This window comes from Melopsittacus undulatus, chromosome 9 (genome assembly GCF_012275295.1).
Source record: "Melopsittacus undulatus isolate bMelUnd1 chromosome 9, bMelUnd1.mat.Z, whole genome shotgun sequence".
Classification (NCBI taxonomy): domain Eukaryota; kingdom Metazoa; phylum Chordata; class Aves; order Psittaciformes; family Psittaculidae; genus Melopsittacus; species Melopsittacus undulatus.
Window position 1 is genome coordinate 25,666,978 of NC_047535.1, and position 14,105 is coordinate 25,681,082.

The window sequence follows — 14,105 nt, forward strand, 5'->3', positions numbered from 1 at the left end:
ATGGTTTATAAAAACAAAAGACAGAATTCTGCATACCTGACCCCATACAAGTTCTCCTAGTCCAATAAATACACACCACATCCACTGGTCAAGCTGCAGGGGGGAACAGCTAAATGGTTTTCCTCCAAACTGGACAATTACTATCTACAAAGAAAAGCAGTGAAGAAAGGGGGTCAGTATTTTCTGGGGACAAAACAAAACAAACTAAAAAATTACCCCCTCCACTTCCCTCCCCCCAAAGAGCCCCAACAACTTTCAGTCATATTTTACTTGAGATTTTAATTTGTCTTGTGCATATTATAGCTCTGCTGTTTTCACTAGAACATATTTTACCAAGAGAATAGTCAAATATATTACAAACAACCTCTAGTTTAATAGACTCAATCTAAAAGGCACCCAAAAGCAAAAGGCTCTCTTATATTCCACATAGGCTGTTTGGCACTCGTAGGTGGCACTACCCGAGGTACAGTTTGGGAACCCATCCAGCAAAACCTCAGAATCTCAATCACTAAAAATCCAACTAAACAAACTTATTCACCTCAAATTAGGGGTCAGAAAAAGCCATAACAGATCAGACTAAGGCTTCTGTAGCCTCACACCTAACAACAGTGATATAGGAATGCCCAAGAAGAAAGAAATAATGACTGTCCCCATGTGATCTCCTAGATTCCGAATATTCATAGCTGGAGATCCGTTGATTCTGGAGTAGTTTATTTTGAAATGTCCACTGCATGAGAGATTTTTCCTCAAATTAACATTTTATTGTAATGTTATAAATGTGTTATCATGGACAGACTGATAGGATACCAACTCTATTCCTGTTGGAGAAAGAGGGGGGAAAACCCCACACCATGAAGCGGGATAACCAGCACATAGAACCTGAAAAAGTTTCTAGGCCTGGTTAGATAGTCAAGGTTTTGCTGACAAAGTCAGATATTATTGATATTTTTGTTAGTAGTGCTGTTGCATAATCAGGGAGCTGAAATTACAAGCCAGAGATTTAAACTGACTGTCGAAAGTTGCAAAACACAAGTTCACAAAGTGGTAGTCCAGTCTAAGACACAAAGGAACACTAATACACAAAGTGGTTGATTCCCTTTGTGAGTGAATAAACACAAACTACGAATGCAAATTCACCCATGTGAAGTGCAAATATACAGGAAGAGGGAAAGGACAGGAAATGGACGCAGTAGATGGGAAGTAGTAAAATGACTGGAGAGAGTAAGGAAAACGGAGAAGATAAAACAAAATCTGTGAATATGATGCTAAAATTCTAAGCAAGAAATGACAAGTCCACATTGAGAGATTGCTAAATGCTATATGGCAGGTATGGCATGTTTTAATCCATCTGCCCTCACTGTGAAAAACTTTTATTGGTTCTGAAAGCAGAGAAAGGATTTAAAGTAAAAGAAATCTATTGCTTGTGTGTGGACAGGAGTGGTAACCACCCTGTCATTTCTCAAGCTGTTGTAGCTCTCTCAGAAGCACTTTCTTATCCTTACTGAGGAGGCATTCTAGTAGTCTCCATATTTGTTACCTTGAAAATTTGGCCACTGCTTCTACTTTTTCTTTGTGGAGGGATTTAGGAGGACTAAACTAAACTATTAGTTAATGGAGCTACTGCACTCAAAGATAAAAATAGCAAAGCCATTAGTCTGTACTCCACAGAAGGCATAGTAAATACGTATGGAACTAAGAAAGTTTGCAATATGAAATAAAGCCACTTCTGTAATCTCCCACGTCCATCTACATAATCTAACCTCAATCATTTTGGTTTAGAATAAGATGCTTGGCTCACACATCCAGCTATTAAAACACACAGCCAAAATTCCAAATGCTTTCCTGATATTGCTTCAGCAAGCAACATTATGCAAGCTGTATTTCTACAACATAATATACAAAGTGGAAAATAGAAAGATTAACCTTCTGCTGTTCCAAGAAACATGACCTGGTTTTAAAAAGAGACTTAAAAGCAAGTAAGAGTCACAGCCTCTCTTATGTTACAATGCCTTTCTGGATTCACTGTTGGAGTGTAAACCTAGTGTTTTGAAGTGTGCACTTAAATGTATTTCAGCTACTAGGAAGCAGGAGAGAGTGAGCAAAATCAGCAGCCAGTTCAGAAATGTGGTTAGTAGCTACATGACACTTTTCCTTCAGCCAGACAACTGAAGAGTAATGCCTAGAACTAAGAAAACATCCTCAAACACTATCCATGATTAAAAATAAATAAATAAATAAAGAATTAGAGATGAGTGTGAATTTGTCAGGCCTCTCCTAAAGGCATTTTAGTTCCTGTTAGTAAACCCATGTTTTCAAAACAGCTGTTAAAGAGCATCACTGTCAAGTTCTACTACCAATCACTGGTATCCTTTTCCCCATACTTTGTTTATTGAGTGGTTTTCCCTTTGCTGTTTCAAACTACTATAGCCCAGTTTCTAATAGCTGCACCCTCCTCATTACTACTTCCATGAGGGATGTCCTAATACTGACAGCTTCCAGGATGCCAGTGCAGAACTGAGCAATAATGTTGAGACAAAATAGCTCAAATCTAAGCAACTGTGAGGGCTGCAACAGGCTTCTAAGAGGTAATGTCAAGTGGTATCAAGTACAGGATAGAAGTCAGCAAATGGATCAATACAGGAGTGGAAGGATGAAGCTGAGTTCTTACAGAAGAAAAATTACAACTATTTGGGAAATGTGTGTATTTCTATCATGATGTTCACACATGACTGAGACAGCAAACTCTTGAGGTGGGCATAAAGAATTACTGCCAAGGCACAGTATTACTGAGAACATTGAGTAACATTAGACGGTAGCATTTAATCTCAGAAGAACAGATCAGCATTAGCTATTTGAAGGCTAATTTATCTATTCACAGAGTAGTATATTAAAGTAAAATGCTTTTTTTGCTATTGATTGGTATACTATTTAATAATTTATTCTAAAAAAAAAAACAAGTTCCAAGACCAAAAAAATCATAATGGATGCTATTATTGCACATCTTCAGATTAATTTAAGGATTGACCTACTTAATCAAAATTTATGCTTTATTAGTATGGCTACGTAACATACTCCATTACTAACACTTGTATTGATTCAAAAAATATGTGAAACTACGTGCTTTACTATTAAGTGTACCCCTTACAACATTTAGATTTAAAAAGAAAGAAAATGCACAAGTTATACTTCTGATGAATAGTTACTAATTCTTGCCCAAATCATTACCTGAATAGCAAATGTACCCAGTACAATAGTGCAAAAAATAGGATTTCTGAAGATGCCATCAAAGACATTCCTTTCACCATGGATTTTCCGTGCGTTGATTTCATTGAAAAGCTGCATCATGACGAAGGTATTGAAGATAATGGTGTAATGCTCTGAAGGAGGAGAGTGAAGGGGTGCATTCCTCCCACTGTCAATTTTAAACATTTTCTCACCTAGGCATAAGACAAAAATGAAGGTTTCCACTAGAATAAGTTAATCAAAATAAATGTGTATTTCCCTTGTTTGCTTTAGCTAGTTGACTCCTTTACCACCTCGCTTTTTGCTCTTAATACATACCATGGGCAGAGTTTATAACACCAGTAAGCAAAAGATATCTAAACTTCTTGAGCAAGAAGCTTCTCAAATGATGACTTTTTACCTATTAACTCCATATACCTATGCAAAGTTTTCAGTAGTGCTTTTCCTCTAACGAAGCAGTAATTATTCTAAGTCAATTCTTTCTGATTTACCAAGCACCTGGGACCATGTTTGTGATTTTCTACAACAGGTAGAAGCAACCACTCTTCAGCAGGTTTTACCCATTTGCTAATCCAGTATGGAATAAGCTCTTGACAAGCATTCAAGCATTTTAATGATAAAACCCACAAACATTCCTGGTTTTAAATGGATTTGGGTTTGATCATGCTGCTAGTCTACTTTGGAAGCACACAACGAGGCACTGTTCTTTACTTGGATGATTTTACTCGCTTTTAGATCTGGTCAATAAAAAAAGCAAGATACAACCCATGATGAGTAACCGTAAAAATGAGGTCTGTTTTGAAAAGATGTTGCACCTGAGTGACCTCTTTCTTTGTAGAATCATAGAATAGTTTAGTTTGGAAGGAACCTTTAAAGATCACCTATAGTTCAATCTCCCTGCCATGGGCAAGGACATCTTTCAGTAGAATATGTCGATCAAAGCCCAATCATGGAATCATAGAATCATAGAACAGTTAGGGTTAGAAAGGACCTTAAAATCATCCAGTTCCAACCCCCCTGCCATAGGCAGAGACACCTCACACTAAAGCATATACCCAAGGCTCTGTCCAACATGGCCTTGAACACTGCCAGGGATGGAGCATTTACAACTTCCCTGGGCAACACATTCCAGTGCCTCACCACCCTAACAGTAAAGATTTTCTTCCTTATATCCAATCTAAACTTTCCATGTTTAAGTTTTAACCCATTACCCCTTGTCCTGTCCCTACAGCCCCTAATGAAGAGTCCCTCCCCAGCATCCCTATAACCCCCTTCAGATACTGGAAGGCTGCTATGAGGTCTCCACGCAGCCTTCTCTTCTCCAGGCTGAACAGCCCCAACTTTCTCAGCCTGTCTTCATATGGGAGGTGCTCCAGTCCCTGATCATCCTCATGGCCTCCTCTGGACTTGTTCCAACAGTTCCATGTCCTTTTTATGTTGAGGACACCAGAACTGCACACAATGCTCCAAGTGAGGTCTCACGAGAGCAGAGTAGAGGGGCAGGATCACCTCCTTTGACCTGCTGGTCACTCTCCTTTTGATGCAGCCCAGGATACGGTTGGCTTTCTGGGCTGTGAGCACACACTGAAGCCAGCTCATGTTCATTTTCTCATTGACCAACACCCCCAAGTCTGCCCACAGGGCTGCTCTGAATTTCTTCTCTGCCCAACCTGTAGCTGTGCCTGGGATTGCTCCAACCCAGGTGCAGGACCTTGCACTTGTCATGGTTAAACTTCATAAGGTTGGCGTCAGCCCACTTCACAAGTGTATCAAAGTTCCTCTGGATGGCATTCCTTTCCTCCAGTGTATCCACTGAACCACACAGCTTGGTGTCATCAGCAAACTTGTTTTGGCAAAATCCAGTATGACTTTGAACATTTCCAATGATGGAGCATGCAGCTTCTCTGGGCAACTTGTTCCTGTGTCTCACCACTACATTGTAAAAAAAATTCTTAACGCTCTTTCAGTTTAAAAACACTGCCCCTTGTCCTGTCACTATAGGTCTAGGTTAAAGGTATCTCTCTGTCTTTCATAGAAGCCCCCTTTGTATATCAAAAGGCTACAACAAGGTCTCCCCTTCAGGAGACTTCTCCAGGTTGAACCAGCCCAGCTCTCTCAGCCTGGCTCCAGAGCAGAGCTGCTCCAGCCCTCACAGCATCTCCATGGCCTCCTCTGGACTTGCTCCAACAGCTCCACGTCCCTCTTTTGCTCTTGCCCTAGAGCTGGATCAGGATTGCGGGGAGGGTGTCTCTCCAGAGCACAGCAGAGGAGGAGACTTCCCTCCATGACCTCCTGCTCCTGCTCTGGGGGTTCAGCCCAGCACACAGAGGGGTTCTGTGATCAAGCACACTGATGGCTCATAACCAATTTTTCATCTACTTTTTTATACACACAGTTTACAGATAACAGTTATTGAAAGAGGCATTGTGTCCTGGGTTCAGCAGTAGCAATCAATTTTCTCCTTCTCAGTAGCTGGTGCAGTGCTGTGTTTTTGACTTCCAGCCTGGGAACAGTGCTGATAACACTGTTTTTTTTTATTAGTTGCTCAGTAATGTTTACTCTGACCAAGGACTTCCTGAGTCTCACGCTGTACAGGGAGGAGGAGAAGCCAGAAGGAAGCAGAGACAGGACACCTGACCCAAACTACCCAAAGGGGTATTCCATACCACAGCACGTCATGCCCTCTGTATAAACTGGGGGCAGTTACCCGGAAGGGCTAGATCTCTGCTCGGGCTGGGTATCAGTTGTCGAGTGGTGAGTGGTTGTATTCTCTTCCCTTGTTATTTCCCTTATCATTATTATTATTGGTGGCAGCAGTAGTGATTTGTGTTATACCTTAGTTCCTGGACTGTTCTTAACCCATGGCAGTTACATTCTTTTGATTCTCCTCCCCATCCCTCTGGGATTAGGGGAAAGAAGAAAGGGAGGTGTGAGCGAGTGGCTGTGTGGTTTGGAGTTACCAGCTGGGCTTAAACCATGGCACATTGTCTTAAAGTAAGGATGGTCACACACATGAATGAATTACTACAGTATTACCCCATTTTATAACCAGTGTTTTGTTAATGACAGCAAATTAAAGCTTCTCTGCTATCCTACTAGCATAATATTAAGAATTTCTGAAGAAAGAAGAAAAGTTTCCACAGATTTTCTCCAGAGAAATTAATCATTAATTCCATCAGCTGACAGTGACCACTTTCTTGCCTTGCGGTATTTGAGCTCTTCATGTTCAAGTCACTTGGAATAATGAGCATGATTCCAAAGAAAGAATTTGGCTTTTAGCAGTTTGCCATAAATCAGATTAGGATATCACAAATATAGCAATAACACAAAATGAGGCCACAAAACTTAGATTGCAAGAGAGCAGATAAAGAAGAGGTTTATGCCATACTGGATTAGCAACATCCAGTTGCTAATCTGGATTCTTAGGAAATCCAGACTTCCAGAGAAGTAACTAAGTATTGGGAAACATTCCACTTATTACATATAAACAGTAAAGGAAAAATCAATGGAAGAAAATAGATACAATAATTATATCCAGTATAGATAGATATATACATACATACATACATGCACACACATTACATCTATTTGCTTTCACCCAGCACACACACAAACACAAATATATGAATAATTCTTCCCTCAGTCAAGATATCTGTCCTTAAATCTCTATTATTGCATTGTATCCCTTAAAAAGCTTAAAAGCAGAACATGCTGCTATTGTGGAATGGCATTGGTTAGATCCATAACTGGTTTTATTTCCAAACATTCCAAAAGGCGCTATAGTACATCAACGTTATTATGCCTAGTTGCTGAGGTTATGATTTATTTTTAATACTACAGTTTGACAGAACTAGACAATGACTTCTGGATTTCCAATGTGCCTGATGTCTCAAATGCACTATTCTATGTTCAAACACAATGGATTTATTGCCACATCATGGAAAGAAAAAAAAAAACCAACCAAAAATGTGATGTACTAGTCTCTACAGAAACCAAGTAAAAAGAAAAAAAAAACTATTAGTTGGTCCAAATAAAAATAATTCTCATTAATGTGGAATTTAATTATCAAAATACTGCATTTAGAACATCATCTCACTGCAGAGCTGAGACTCGTGGAGTTAGGAGAAGACTATTTCCTAGGCTTATCAGAAAATCGGTTGTGCTGCATCCTTCAAAGTATGCATGGGTTTTCCACAGACACACAGAAATAATTAGAATAGGGTGAAGAAGCCTGGTTTTCTTTTCATCAGAGGTCAGGAAAAAGTTATTTTAAACCATAAAACTTATCAAAAAGCCATTAAAGCTCCCCATAAAGTCCACAGAAGTTCTTGTTCCAAGATTCATATCACATGAATTACCAAGAACAAAACTCAAAAAACTAAGAATCATAAATTTACAGTTAGAGCTTATATGGAAGTCAGTACATAAAGAAAAATATCCGAAAGAGAACAAATGTAATTTAAGGATTATGACATAGGGACAAGAACACAATACTCAATTGATAACATTATTTGTCCTTTGAGCAAAGTTCACTTACTACTGTGAAGGAACAGAATATATTATTAGACCCTGCTAGTCCCTGCACCGAGAAACATTCCTCCTCCTTCCCTCTCCTCTCCAAAATACAGCTTATGAAAAGCATCTGTTGCTAGCAAAGCGTGAGGAGAGTCTAGCAATTTCATAAATTAGATTTTGTTTTAGCCGTTTAATATCCATTCTAGATATTAAATGTCAATACAAAGTGTTATTTGTATCACTTAATACTAATTACTTGCTTACCAATACTGCATAAGATCAGCATTATTCCTTGACTACGGCAAACATTTTGCTCCTGATAAGAGCTTCTCCAGCTATTGGTAAAATGGATCTTGATTTTTGCTGTTTATATTGTTGCTGTTAATTTTTTTTGTTACATGTCTATTAAAGATGACAAATCTCAAAAGGAAATTTCAGAACAGAAGAACCAGGCTAGATATTCTGCTTAAAATGCAAACCCATGATACATTTTAACATGAATTTGGCAAAGCCTGGATTTTGTTAAGAGGCAGAAAAGCTCACTGAGGCCTTTCCCAGTGGAAACAACTGAAAGGTGACTCAATCTCTCTATTGCATGTGTTCTATTACCCATACTATTTCTGATCCCATTAAACACTTCACTTCTGCTAGCTCTTTCACTAAGACAGACTTAATAGATGTGCATTAAGTGGTTACATTTACAGCTTTCTGACATGTTCTAAACCAAGCAACAAGCATAACAAACTTCCTTACCAACAAAAAGAAGTGTAAATATGAGAGTAAGCTGATACACAGCATGGCCCAGAATGTTCTTCATCATGGTACGGGATATAAGAGGTTTGTTCCTGCCATATGGCTTTCTCAGCAACAGAGCCTCGGTGGGAGGTTCAGTGGCCAAAGCAAGGGAGGCGAAGGTGTCCATAATGAGATTGACCCACAACATCTGTACAGCTTTCAGAGGAGAGTCCTGTGGAGACAAATTAGAAAGTTACATATTTCCTAGAAAAATAATGGTTGTCAGGTCTTTTACTGGGATTTCATTTCTTTCTGTGTGACGCCAGCAATGCTGAAGATAGGACACTGAAATCCACAGCCCTTTAGTCTGTCCTAGTATGTCTTTTCTTGTCGTCTTATGCAAGACCAGTATGACAGGAAGCATAGTGATCTGAGCAAAGATAAGTTACTCCTCTCCAGTCCCTTAAATCAGGAATATTTACAATCACACAATGCTTACAAAGCACAACATGACGCTTTATGACAGATTTTACAATATCCTCTGTTACTTCATGCATCATGCTGAAGTTTCCAGCTGCATTTAGGTAACTAGATAACACAAGTGGGAGTTCCTTTCCTGGAAGAAAAATTGTACTGGAACAGTTTTAAAAGTAATGTTTCCATTTACTATAAATGACCTATCTGTTTTGTCAGAAACAGCTTGGAATCATTAACAATTTACGAAACAATTCCTGACATATGTGATCACATCTTACTTGGATAAGACCTTTTAAAAACAGTAGTGAATAAAAATTGCCTGATACCTGGATTAAAAAAAAAAAATCAACACCCTGAAACTCATTAAAATATATCAAAAATGAAAAAAATAATTAATTCCTTATTATTTCACTGGGTAACAGGATAGTATATTTGAAACTCCGGAACTGGAAATAAAAAACTCAAACATTACTACCGGTCAGGATGTATTAATTTTCTGACGCAAATCTCCAACCACTAGAAGGAGCTCTTTCCTCACTCAAATCAAGAGTCTATGGTTATATTAGGACTTGAGATCTCCTTTTAAAACAACCCAAAAGGAAATAAATAAAGCAAACTAACACAGAGCTCCGGAGAACTCGAGATGATTATTAGAGAGTTTTGATTTGTAATTCACTAGGGCAGCTGTAATGATAGATGCAACCTCTTCAAGGAGCCATATCAGGAAGAATGAAGGAGGTTTTTCTGTACCTAACAACCTCCTTTCTATGCTTGTAGACTGAACCCAGCATGGGCAGCATTAGTAAGGTCTGCTTTGTTTCAGATAGATGGTTTTCATTAGAAAAATAGAATCCCAAAAGTAACAAGGTATCAGCATGACAGATCTTAGAATGAAAAGGAGTTAATCTGCAGTGTGGAAGCTGGAAGATCTGAGCACTATTTTTATGCATTACATTACCATGCTGCTGTAATAATGAAGTAAAGAAATCTATGGACCAGCATACAAGCCAAATCAAAGCCAATAAACTCATCTTATGAACTCTGTCCTTTTTTTTTCCAAAGAGTTAAATGGTCATTTTTAATGAAATATTGTCAAATAATGAGGGCCAATTTGGTATCTCAAGAACATACGGAGAACAATGGTAGGTGGTTTGGTCTCTTGTGGATCTGGTTTATATTCCAACTCTCCCTTGTGATAAACCATTATTTCCTCTTGAAAACATATATTTAACATCCCTACAGTTAGATAAATTTTGATACATCTTGTTCATTAAAAAAGACCCCAACAACTAATTTTTGTCTTATTTGAAGGTTGGAGAAAAGCAACCTCCTATTTCTAAATTTTACAGATTGGCTACATTAGGGAAGATTAGCATAAATAGATTTTTGATCTCTTGGTTATGTGCTGCATTAACTGGGCTTATGTGGAGAGTTCAGTCACTCATTTGGTATGCAGCTGCAGAAACAGGAAACATCTTTGTTGTTAGAGGTGGCTAAAAACCTGAAAGCAATCAAGACAAACTTGGTTCCAAATTGAGGCCTTATTTGTTTTTTATTAATACTAATGCCTCAAACAAGGACAGTACTTGCACTAAAAGCAGTTTGTTGCTAGGGCACAGTACATAGAGAAAAAAGAAAATATGGTTTCTACTGAACAATTTTCCTTGTAATTCTTCTACCTGTCTGGTTAATAACTTTTCTAGAGAAACATTCTCTACTTTGAAATGTTACAATAGCTGAATTTCCCCTCCCTGTGCTGACTTCTGTGTCAGTAAAACTGAATTTGTCTGTTATGCTTAACAAACCCAGTTAAATATTCAGGTGTCTATCAGAGCCTGACGAACTCCTAGCATAACGAAGAGGCAGATTATTTCAGTCTCTAAATCACGCAACTGTAGCTGGCAGTCATCAGTTTTGGCAACAACTTGTTCTCACCATTTCACACTGCCAATCACCTTGTGTGGCTATGGTGCCCCTAATAATTATCTATTATTGGCAATGCTACACTGCTCAGTCAAGTGTGAAAGCTCATTCTAAGCTGAAGCCAAAACATTAAATACACATTAGTCTGGGCAGGCAGTGGAATGAAATTTCCACTGCAACTCTATCTGATTTCTGATTAGTTGGTGGAAGCTGAGGAAAATACGTATCAGCTAAGGAGCTTAGTCTTCCATTACAGATTTTAGTCACTTATGCAAGTGGGATGCAAATTCAGTGTTCTTCTCATTTTGGTCACTGACTAGCACTAGTTAGTTCCTAACTCACTTTCTGAAAACTTTGGGGATGAAAGCTGCTCAAATTGCACCCAAAATCACAAGTTATTTGTCAAATTGCTTTCCACTTGACCTTGGAATAGGTTAGCTTTGGCCTAGAGGTAAAAGGAAAATGTCCCTTAAATCAAGTGATGTTACACTTCATCTTTGAAACACTTAAAAGTACAAACTGCCAAAGGCTGGAAATAAACTACAAATCTTTTGTGACATGCAGAGCCTCACAAATTTTAGAGCTTGTTGCTTTTGATTTAGATGACAAGCTGTAGGAGAGAAAAAAGGTATTTTCACCCTTACCTCTTCACTCCCACTTGTCAAGAGAACACATGCATGGGTTTGTAAAAATGAGCATTTCTGGTGCGTTAATCTTATATCCACTAATGCAGAGAAATGTCAGCCCTCACTTCTGCTGCTAGTTCATCCACTAACTGTATGGAAGTGGCATCCTCAATTCTATCTCCATGGCTCTAAGCCCCCCAAAAACAAAGCTAAACGGTGCATACTTTGATTTTATATTATAGCTTTTTCAAATTTGCCAATGCTATGATTTTAGGATTTGCCAAATACAGTTCTGCATTCAAACATTATAACCAAGTAAATTACTGCCTTATACACGTAAGTATAGATCATCCTCCTTTCTTGAACAAGAACTGTAAAAACAAGTGATTCATATGCAGTAGTTCACTGCTAGACTGCTTTTTAATTTACATTTAATTTTCCAAACATAATGTACTATAGAGTCACTGTTTTCAATTCCTAATGTCTGCTAAAGCATTAAGTCTTTCTCATATTACAAGAATAATAATTTGAATGCAAAATGTTAAAACAAAGTCTTTTTCTTCTCTTTGATGCAACCTTTCTGAATAATTACTTGCCTCAGCGGTTGGATACAGACAAAATCTGGCACAGAGATAACTTGCTAGCTTTAGACTTCCAGTGAAAAGCTGTTTCCATTTGACTGAACTGCATTATAAATCTTTATTTTGTACATATCCAGATTATTTTTATAGCTCCAAACATAATGACCTAATATTCTCTTGGTACTGTGTAGGGGACAGGAAACAGGATGAATCTTCTGGCTTTGTAAGGTGCATATAAACCTCTATATGATACCTAGAGATGTGGAGCAGTGACTCATTTGAAGTACAAAATTCACAGTAAATGTAGGCAGAACTGCAAAGAAGAACGCTTACTGAGTCAGGCAAAGGCTGTACAAAATTGTTATTCCAAGGATGAAGTCAGAATATAAGAGTTTATATCTCATAAATCCACTGGAAAAATAAATCACTGGCTTAACCTGAGGTAACAGTTGCTAAACAGAATGGACAATTATATGCAAACTGGTCAAGATAACCACACCCTGATCAGTTTAAAAGCATGCACTGAGCAACCCAGAGAGAAGAACACAAGAGGTAAAGGAATTAGGTTATTTGAAAGACAAGGTGAATTAATACATCTTGGCTGTATTGTGCCACAAACTGCACTGGCACGGGACTAGTAGCAACAATAGTTGTGATCTCATTGGTGGGTGTTATATACACGCTGGAAACAAAATTAAAAGACCTATGCAGCCACAGAGGGAGTGATCCCTAGTCAGCTTTTAATCAGAGTAGGCAAGCATAGAAGCTTCATACTCCAGTGTCCCAGTACACTGTCTCCAAACTACAGAACATACTTTTTGAGAGGTGATGTAAGAAGCGTGGAAGAAATGTTACAACCTCCATAGAATTTTTCTCATTCTAGATTTGATTAAATACCACCAAAAACATAACCTGGGGAATTTTAATTAACCTGAATATTAATTGTTAACTAAAATTATATTCTGCTTGTCAAATAAAGCCAAACTGACTACCTAAAAGCAAAGTAAAATCCTGTCTGATGTGGACCTTAAAATATTCATTTTGAAGGTCACAGAAAGCTGTGCTGCCTTTTGGAAACTACAGATTTTAGCTTCATTTGTTTGCTAATAACTTTAACGTTTTAGTCAAGAGAGTAATTTAAGACCTGTGTACAGTTTTGCAGACTTAGATCTGTGTATGTGCACCTAGCCTGTTTGCAAGGCATTTTTTACTATATTAATGTATTTTGAGATGGAGCTATTTTCAGAGCAACCACAGGGTACACTGATGTGCATGTTCTCATGGGTAATTTTTAGTAAAGCTTATGAGCCAAACAAACATAATGCCCTTTCACTGACTAGAGCCTTTGAGTCAAAGCCTACATAATGATGTTGTTCCTTACCTTTTTGTTGGTAAGGAAGCAGAAACAGAAGCAAGAGCTGCTTGAGATGATCGGCGGTGAGGTCTTTGAGCATAAACAGAACTACAATGGAAGTAACTGCTGCCCCTTTTGCTGCAATTAAAAGTTTAGCTTCTTTGGACCTCTCTGTCGGATTTGCATTTTTACTGCCAAATTAAGGAACTGCATGAGAATCTATTTGGACAGAAATACAGGAATTCTAGGAGGTGGACATTAAAAACCTTTAAACAGAGACTACAGACTTGACAGGCTCAACAATGGTCTTATAGACTATTAGGGCAATATAAAGTCCAAGTCCTACTAGAAGCTAGTGAAATTATTCAAAGGATAAAGAAAGATCTGGAATGAAAAGTTTGCACTGTTTATGCACTTAGACTAGATAGAAAACAGTCTTTACACTGTAATGTTTAACCTCTTAAAGAATAAACCAGATTATCCCTCAATTAACAAATGGAATGTATTACCCTTCATGTTTTCATTAAGCAATTGAAAAAGTGCTGGACATCAACAACAACAAAAAAATCACCTTAAATAAATGTTAGTAGGCAGTAACTGAATGTCTATAAAATAGGGCCTTAAAAGGAATCACTCACAGCAGGCCATCAT

General features: G+C 38.1%; 1 protein-coding gene across 2 annotated transcripts in view; it reads right to left on the reverse strand.

Moving 5' to 3' along the window:
• Nucleotides 1-14,105, reverse strand: part of ATP2B2 (ATPase plasma membrane Ca2+ transporting 2) — a 182,843-nt gene that overhangs the window by 24,241 nt on the left and 144,497 nt on the right. For both annotated transcript variants that reach the window (XM_031049245.2, XM_031049244.2), the window contains exons 18-20: nucleotides 8,512-8,725; nucleotides 3,226-3,437; nucleotides 37-144 (exon numbers count right to left, since the gene is read on the reverse strand). In XM_031049245.2, coding sequence (XP_030905105.1) covers nucleotides 37-144; nucleotides 3,226-3,437; nucleotides 8,512-8,725 — 534 coding nt within the window. The remainder of the gene's footprint in view (nucleotides 1-36; nucleotides 145-3,225; nucleotides 3,438-8,511; nucleotides 8,726-14,105) is intronic.